This window comes from Lactuca saligna, chromosome 2 (assembly GCF_052625555.1).
Source record: "Lactuca saligna cultivar CGN05327 chromosome 2, ASM5262555v1, whole genome shotgun sequence".
Taxonomy (NCBI): Eukaryota; Viridiplantae; Streptophyta; class Magnoliopsida; order Asterales; family Asteraceae; genus Lactuca; species Lactuca saligna.
Window position 1 is genome coordinate 141,385,346 of NC_136418.1, and position 9,484 is coordinate 141,394,829.

Consider the following 9,484-nt stretch of genomic DNA (forward strand, 5'->3'; position numbering starts at 1 on the left):
GTTACAATATTGAGAGAAATAAATATAAAAAAGAATTGATATATTTATAATGTAATAAATATCATAATTAATGAGAGCTCTAAAATTGATATTGATATTAAATATTGATTTTAAATTTAAAGTTTAAATATTGATATTAAATTTTTATTTTTAATAAACTCGTGTAGTATACGGGTCTCCTAGTTAGAATAAGAAAATACATATTTCGTTCCGACCACAATACCTTGGGTTGTCTAAACTATTTAAACTACTATAAATTTTAATTTCTTATTTAATAATTGTTAATAATTAAAATATATGTTATTAAATAAATAGTTGTTGATTTGTTAATATAACCACTTTTGAAATAATGTTGATGTTGGTATTATATAAATGTGGAAAATAATTACAAAACGCTTGCATGTCACAAATGAAAGATCAGCTTAACTTTTTTAAAATACAAATTTTAGAATAATAGAGATGCAATAAGTGATAGATGTTGAGCGACAATATAAATGAACTGCAACAAGACCCTTCCCATTGCTAATTTGTAGTTAACCTGTAGTAAATCTGTGTGAGATTTTCGTTCTCTCTTGGTGTTCGATAATCCATTGATAATTTTACATTCTTAGTGACGGATAAGGTTCACCACTAAATCCGTTACTTGATATTAAATGAATTTCATTCATTTCAATTTGTGTATTCTCTTCATTATTCTTTAAAGCTTCTTCATCTTCAATCTTTGCATTTGCTTTAGCTAATTCTTTTTTATTTGCCTTTGCTTTAGCTAATTCTTTTTTATTTGCCTTTGCTTTGACCTCTTCATTCTCCTTAAACTTCACATCGAAAAAATCAATAAGGCCACCAAGAGCAATGTCAGGATCACCATCCTTCAAAAGTTGCTCCGCTACTTCAGCAGGGGTGACATCTACCTTGCAAATTAAATCTTCGATTTCTTCAAAAAGATTATGTTCCGTTATCCCAAGATAGTTGGAAGCTAGCAGCCGAAACCCACAGGGAGTGCAGTATGACATGTTGATATGAACGTCCATACGACCAGGACGAAGGAGTGCAGGGTCAAGTTTGTCTTTTCGGTTTGTGGTGAATATGATGATCCTTTCGTCACCACAACTTGACCATAATCCATCAATGAAATTGAGAAATCCAGATAATGTTACCTAATAAAAATACATAATTATTAGTTTCGTTATTAGTAAACTATATGAATGATCATGTGGTTTGGAGTAATTTGCATGATTGTTTTTATTATCCGGGACAGCACCCATGATAAAATGTTATTAATTGTAAAAATGTCAATGGGTAATTTATCTGATTTTTTTATAAATTTATTCATTATATTATTTTTATAAATATAAGCAAATATTTAAAATTACCAACCTTGGGTGTTTCCCGGTAATCCCATCCTTGATTTTGTAGAGCAAAAGATCTCGCAGCTTCTGCTCCCTCTCGATCATGGAACTCCACCGAGCAATCAATGTCCTCCACCACCAGTATCGACCGGTTAGCAGTCCCCACCAACAACTTCCGCAGCTCCGAGTTTGACCTTATATCAGTCAACTCCAAGTCGTAGATGTCAAAATTCAAGTAATTCGCCATGGCGGCGATCAAGCTTGATTTTCCCGTCCCCGGCGGACCATACAGCAGGTAGCCTCTCTTCCATGCCTTTCCGACTTTCCGGTAATACTCTCTCCTCTGTATAAACCTGTCTAAATCCTTCATCACCTTCTCCTTAACATCTGTATCCATTGCCAGTGTGGCAAAGGTCGATGGATGATCTAGATTCACCGGCGCCCACATTGTCGGAGAGTTTGAATGCATCATCATCGGATCGACGGTGAATAGCTTCACGCTTTTCACTTCTTGTTTCATCGTTTTCGAATCATTAAGTATAAACGGAAGGTATTCGTTCAAAGCAAGATCCTTGTGTTTCCGATGAAATGTGAGTTCTAGCATTCGAACATCGGATCGGGAAGTTCCGATCATACCATCGTTAGGATGATATTCTCTCGTCGGCGCCTTATTAGACAGCAAACACCACTTGAACTTGACTCCATTGTAAACATCGGTAACCTCTTCGTTGGTTTCCATGGCAACGGTGATGTTTTTCTCGCTGGTGTGTTTGGTGATCTTCATACGGTGGATCTGGGGAGAAATCCGGGCGGCGAGGTAAAGCTCTGTGGCGATGTAAATTTCGTTTTCTTGAAACCCCTCGAATTCGTAGATAACCATGGTTAACTGTGTGGAGAACTTGTTGATGAAGCTTCGAAAGCCAAAATAGAGGTATTCCTGGAATTCAGAAGGCAAGTAATCGCGGCCAACGCTGCGAGCCACCATTGCCGCCGCTGCGACGGAACCAATGGTGGAAACGACTGTTTTGGCCATGGCGATTTTGGATTCGGTTGACGATGACATTGTGGAAATGAAGGGCTAGGATTTAGGGGATTTTGTAAGGAGATGTAGATCAAGGGTTGGAGTTTATTGTTGGCATGATTAGGGGGTTTTATAGTGTGGGTGCGTTGACTTGGTTTACTTGGAACATTGACGGAGTTTTTTAATCTCTTTATTAATTATTCCTAGAAACTACAAATAGGCTTGCCGTGAACCCCAATCAAATGTTTAAAAAACCTGCAACAGCCTAACAGGTTGCAAATATAAATATAATGTTTTTCTTTAATAAATTCTTGAATTATTGGATTAAATTAAAACAAGTGAACCTTAACAAATACAAGTAAGTTGTAAGATTTGAGCATCTTTCATCCAAAGTAATTGATATTTTTGGGGTATTAGCATTATTATACTTTCAGGCAATGTTGAGAATGATCAAATATTGGGAATTTATAAATAAATATTTTGGCAAGTAGTCTTATTTATTGGACATGGAGTTTTGTTGATACGATGATTACTTACATTTTAGATGCATTAATTATGAATTCACTTTATTAGAGTTGATAGTTGATGCTACATTGCTACTAACATAAGATGACTATTAACATCTTTTGTCAATGGCTAAGATATAAGACAAATAGTCAATTGAAGGAACCTCGTTAAATCAATGTTAATGAGCCTTAAAACAATCCGATTACCTTAAGTACAGGTAATACCGTAATTGCAATGAAAAGAAAAAAAATGAAATAGTTATGGGTGAAATGTGGCAAAAAAGAAACATGAAGTACTTGTATGGAGATTGAGTACCTATAATTGGAATTTCCAGTTCATTGACTTAACGTTAGTCGTGATGTTAAGTGAAATACCACTCAAACCCTTTTATAGAACTAAACTTAGCTTTATGCTTAACCTATGAAAGAAGTAAGTTGAACCTCATCCTAAGTTTAATTCTCTAAAGCGAACTATTCTTTAGCACTTTATCTAATGTATGAATGTAATGGACAGAACTAAATATTCGTATGTAAGTTGTAACATACATTTAAAACCACAATAATTACCCAATAAATGACTTTACAACATTAATTTGCAGAATAATTCCAATCAGACATCCGTTAGAAAATGTGTTCTAAATTACGAATAAGTATTACTAATATCAAATAACTCCAGTAAGGCAGTAATATTAAAAAATAAAATAAAATAACTCCCATAATATAAAATAATGTAACAAAAAATAAAGTGTTTTAAACTTCTAATCATTAATTATTAGACATAACTCCTCTAAATTATCAACAAACGCTTTAGTCATCCGTCACCAAGCCCAAGCCTTACTAAAAATACGAATATAACTTAAAATTGTTGGGCTCATAATGGACTCACTTAAGCGCGAAATCACTAATCCTAATTCACGCTCATTTATGTAAACCCATGTCATATATGCAAAGGAATTAGGACAGTGATTCAAATATATATATATATATATATATATATATATATATATATATATATATATATATATATATATATACTAGGTGTGAGACCCGTATACTACACGAGTTTCTTAAAAAAATTATATCAAGTTGTAAACTTTTAGCAATTTTTAACGTAACATTTTCATATTAATACAAACACTATAATGTAGTTCTTAGAGTAGGGGTAAAACAATCAAATTTGTTGCAAGATCTAGGTGTGAGACCCGCATACTACATAGGTTTCCTAAAAAAATTATATCAAGTTATAAACTTTAAGCAATTTTTAATGTAACACTTTCATATTAATACAAACACTGTAATGTAGTTCTTAGAGTAGGGGTAAAACAATCAAATTTGTTGCGATATCTATATTTTATTACAACATATATGCAAATATCAAAACTTGGTACTTCCAACTTGACGTGTAATTTAACATCATACATTTGAAGAAAAAGAAAGATAATTTCTTATAAAAAATAGTTTTGAAAGTACAATCTTATTTATAGCATACTTATGAATTTATTTTTATTTGTTACTTTGCATTTATTATGTAAAAGATGTAGTAATTCAGGATAAATCAGTTACACACAGCAAAAGTACTCTGTTACAGAAAAATTGTTAAAAATCAAAATTTTATAAACTACGATGTTAAATTCTAGATATTTTATAATGTTTCATTGTATGATATAATGTTTTTATAATTAATTCAGGAGAAAAAAGATAATATGGTAGAAATGTGAGCTATTATAAAGTAGTTATTTAAATAAGGGAAAAACAATCAATTTTTTGCATTTATGTAGTTAGCATAGTATTGATATAATTTCAGATTTGGTGATTTACTAATAGTATGATTGTTATCGGATGTCTACAATTTTCCTGATATCTTTCAAGAAAAAACAAACTCAAATCTTATTAACCAAATAACATATATAATTTGGCGTAAATTACACGAATGGTCCCTATGGTTTTTGGTAATTTGCATGTTTGGTCCTTAACTTACTTTTTTAACTCGGAAGGTTCCTACAGTTTGTTTTTATTGCACGTTTGGTCCCTGTCTTACCCTAAAAAAACTATTTTGCCCTTGATTTTTTAATTTATTTAAATAAACACACCACAACCCCACTTCCACCTCACATTTCCTTGCCTTACATACCCCGCTTTATTTAAAAAATCAAGGGCAAAATAGTCATTTACTCCTTTTAGGTAAGACAAGGACCAAAAGTGCAACAAAACAAACTGTAGGGACCTTCCAAGTTAAAAAAATAAGTTAGGGACCAAACGTACAAATTAACCAAAATCATAGGGATCATCCGTGTAATTTACTCTATAATTTATTCAATTTGATAAAAAAAAAGTTAAACAATTTCGTGTTATAGGATGAAGCAAAAGCAGTGGAGCCACTTAGGAGCCAAAGATTAGCCAATTTATTGGGATCTTGCTGTGAAGGAAATGAGAGATTGCTAGTGGCAGAGTTCATGCCTCATGAAATTTTATCCAAACATCTTTTTCATTGTGAGTCTTTATTAAAATTTCAAACTTTAATCAATTGATTATACACAAAATAAGAATATAAAATCTCAATTCATGAGAAACCCAAGAATACATGAGAACCGGTATGAAAAATGTAAAAATTGTCGCTAAAAGTAAAAAAAAAAAACAATTTTGCGACATTTATATGTGAAGTGAGAATAGGTCATAATCTAAACCTTTTTTTGACTTGAATATAATTAGAATAGGTCATAATCTGTACTTTTTTTTTTGCACAAACATAGTACATACAAACTAATCTCTTTACTGCAAATTCTTCCTATGTTTTGTGGTTTTTACGCATTAAATCAACATCCAATTCCACTTCTAAAAAACTCAAACATGGGTTACATCAGTTTTATATATTTTCAGTTGAGTTAAACAGTAAATTTCAATAACCTTAATCATAGATACGTACATATAACATTGAAATTGTGAGAAGACAGATATTATGTGATTTTTTTTTCTCTGAAACAATTTATATACAGTTCGACTTCAAAAGAAGGAAATCGGCAAACTGTGATGGACGAGTATTGTTTATCGATTGGAGTTCATTCAAAAATTGGCATGAGTAAATATATGGTAAATATATTGGAGTTCATTCATATTCACAGATTTAAATGACCAATTGTGCCCCTGTTTACTATCATATTCACATATTCAAATGACTACAATAGAAAAGATAAATAGCATCAGTTGACATCAACAATTTATAATGACTCAACCAACACGAGGATTGCATGGGGTAAGGGTATATCAGGTAAAGAAAATCATGTTAAATACACATACATACATAAGTGAAGAACCATTGGGCTTCAAAATTTTGATATTTTTCCTACAACATACTTGTTTTATTCATTAAACAGGTTGAAAGAAATAGGGAATGACATCCACATACATATAAGGGTTAATAACATCCATAGACATAAGGGTTTAAATTTTCATTTAGATTGAAGACGAATTTCACAGACACACATACACATGAATCGAAGAAAATAAAATTCCTCACGCAAACTTAAAAAAAAAATTAACTGTATAATACAAATTCAAAATGCAAAACACAAAATCAAACACAGAATAACAAACACGACCATAGAAGTTCTTGAGGATCCAACACACACAACCATAGAAACCGAACTGATTTAAACATCAAATACACACATCCATAAAAACCGAATGAGGGACACACATACAATCAATATTATAGCAATGATGTTTGATAGTACTTACCTGGAATTTTTTTTCATTTTTAATGCAAAAGGTATATGATAGTTAGGCCAAATACAGAAATACAATGAACGTAAATCAGGAGTTTAACTTAAAGAGAAAGAAATCTGCTAATTGTGATGGAGGATTACTGTTTATCGATTGGAGTTCAGTAGTTCGATGCTTCCTATCAATCAAAAAACTGGCGCGAGTAAGTATATGGTAAAATGAAATACCATATTGTATACATTACATAAATTAGGAAAGGATTTAGAATTTCGTGTGAATTTGGTGTCAATGGAATGAAGTTTAATGACATACGTTATATGAGCAAAATAAATGTCAAGATACCATATACGTGGCTTTTATTTTGAGATTATTAATTACTAATGGAATGAAAACAAAACATTAATGAAATTATTAAATTAAATTAATCTACAAATAAACTACAAAATGACATGTGACTTTTATTTAAATCAAAATTATCATAAAATTACATGTGTCCAAATGCATAACAAATTGACAAGTGGCAAAAAATTATTTATTAATAATTTACTAGGTGTGAGACCTATGTATTACATGGGTTTAATTAAAAAAAAACAAATATAAAATTTTAACAATTTGAAAAGTTTGAATTTATAAGAAAAATGAGAAAAATTTGAATTATTAAAATTAATGAGATTTTAATGTATTAAATACATTACATATATAAACTATTTCTAATAAATAATTTACATATATATTACCTTACAAATTAAATTTGGAATTTTAATTTAATAAAATAAAAAATATAATAAAATGACAAGTGGAAAATAAAATTTTTAAAAATTCTAGAAAATGTCATGTATCCAAATGAATGAGAAGAGGACATGTAGCAAAAAAAACCTTCATTTATTATAGTAGATGCTTTAGAGAGTTATATAACAAAATTTAAAACATAAATTATTATGTAACGCTCCGAAAACATATATCCATACAATGCTAAATACACATCGTATTAGATGTAGAATTCAAAAGATTTTCCTTAAATTATAGATCTATTTAATGTTATTAACTGATGAAACAACCTCTATCATGGCATTATTTTGATTTAGGGTTTCTTTTTCCACTCAATAATTATTGATATTTATTGTTAATCCATGCGAACTAGATTTGGTATTAATATTTTGATATGCAAGTAAAATCACCAAGGGGGTTTAAGGATCACCTCAGGCCCAATAGTGGGTGACAATTGGGTAATAGCCTAAGAAACAAATATATCTAGGGCCCATATTTAAATACCAAAACTATATATATATATATATATATATATATATATATATATATATATATATATATACACACACACACACACACACATACACCCCCCGGCCCCCGGCAGCTACTAAGCCATCAAAGATATTCCCTTACTGCTCAAAATACCTAATTATACCATTATACCAAAGACCAAACGAACTACACCATGAAGATCTCTATAACATAACTACCGGACCGACACATAAGTGAAATCCATGAAGGTCCACGACACGTCATGACACCATCCAACCATTAGAATGGGAAACTCATGGTTTCTCACCGTTCTTGCCATCACCAAATCTCAACCATGATGATTCCCGATCAGTGCCCGGTGGGCCTACAGATATACGACCATCATCCCACTGACTTGCAGGAATCCAATCAACACCCCACTTAACACTTACTAAACCCCCATGAGTCATACCATACTACAATACACAACACTTCCACATCCATCTACCAACCTAGTGAATGTTACAACTACCTCACAGTCTTACAATCACTTTCACAACTGCCATGGGCCCAGTCCATGGCCTTGGCAAACACCTACAAGAATACCTAATCAAAGATCAATATGAGTCGAATCCCCAGCCTATTGAACCATATCATGTGTTCGGGTCATGCTTCGAACCCCAGATCCTTCATCAGACAAGAACACGAAGAGAGGTCCTAACACAACCCTCATCTTATAACACTCATAAAATCAGGAGAAATTTAAACTTTTAAAATCAACCTAAATTCATAAATTGTCTAAAATCTTAGTTTTCAAAGCACTTTCAAACATCAAAGTCTCCCAAAATCATAAGTCATAAACAAGAGGATGTATATGGTCATGCATTTGCCTTCCGGCGGTCATGTGAAGTACTTGAAACATAACCCAAAATTATATGTCAACACTTAGTGAGTTTCCCCAAAGTACCAACAAATAAACAGATACCATATATAATAACAACATGCCGGGTCCAATCAACCATTGGGTTGGAATACCTGAGGCCCAATCAACCATGGGGTTGGAATGACAATACATAATAGGTCCTATCATCCTTGGGATGGGATACCGTGGGGCACAATCAACCATCGGGTTGGAATGCCCCCGACCTATTGGCTTACACACAAAGCAGTAAAGCCTCAACCACCAACCAAATATGTGCACATATAATAGATAAAGATCTAATCAGTTAACATGCAATCAGGCAGATCTATAGATCATTAAGCATAACCTCATCCCGTATACCAAGATACCGATCTAACAAATCACTAAAACATGATAACATACTATCAAATAACATTATATCTAATCAAAAGGCTCGTCCTTGGTGTCATCGACCCGCAAGTACAGTGAGGGGAAAAATCACCTCACAAACTGGACAAAAGCTGATGAGGTCTCGACTCCGAATCTCAGTTCTAACTGTCAACTATTCCAACAAAATGTCCAATATCCATCAAAATCCCAAAATATCGAAAATACCTTTAAGTCATACTTGGTCAAAGTCAAACTCAAATGGGTCAAATCAACTGAGTCAATCCAGCCGAGTCAACTCAAAGTAAGTACGCAGGGCGTACTTCCTATGTACGTTGGGCATACTCGCATGTTGACCACC

At 32.2% G+C, this 9,484-nt stretch overlaps 1 protein-coding gene across 1 annotated transcript; it reads right to left on the minus strand.

Annotated features, from left to right (window-relative positions):
- Positions 1–491: 491 nt before the first annotated feature.
- Positions 492–3,230, minus strand: LOC145031862 (AAA-ATPase At3g50940-like). The gene is made up of 3 exons (XM_078980507.1): positions 3,193–3,230; positions 1,378–2,635; positions 492–1,157 (listed from the first exon to the last, which is right to left on the minus strand). The coding sequence occupies exons 2-3, from the start codon at positions 2,410–2,412 to the stop codon at positions 600–602; spliced, it is 1,593 nt and encodes a 530-aa protein (XP_078836633.1). The 5' UTR covers positions 2,413–2,635; positions 3,193–3,230; the 3' UTR covers positions 492–599.
- Positions 3,231–9,484: the final 6,254 nt, after the last annotated feature.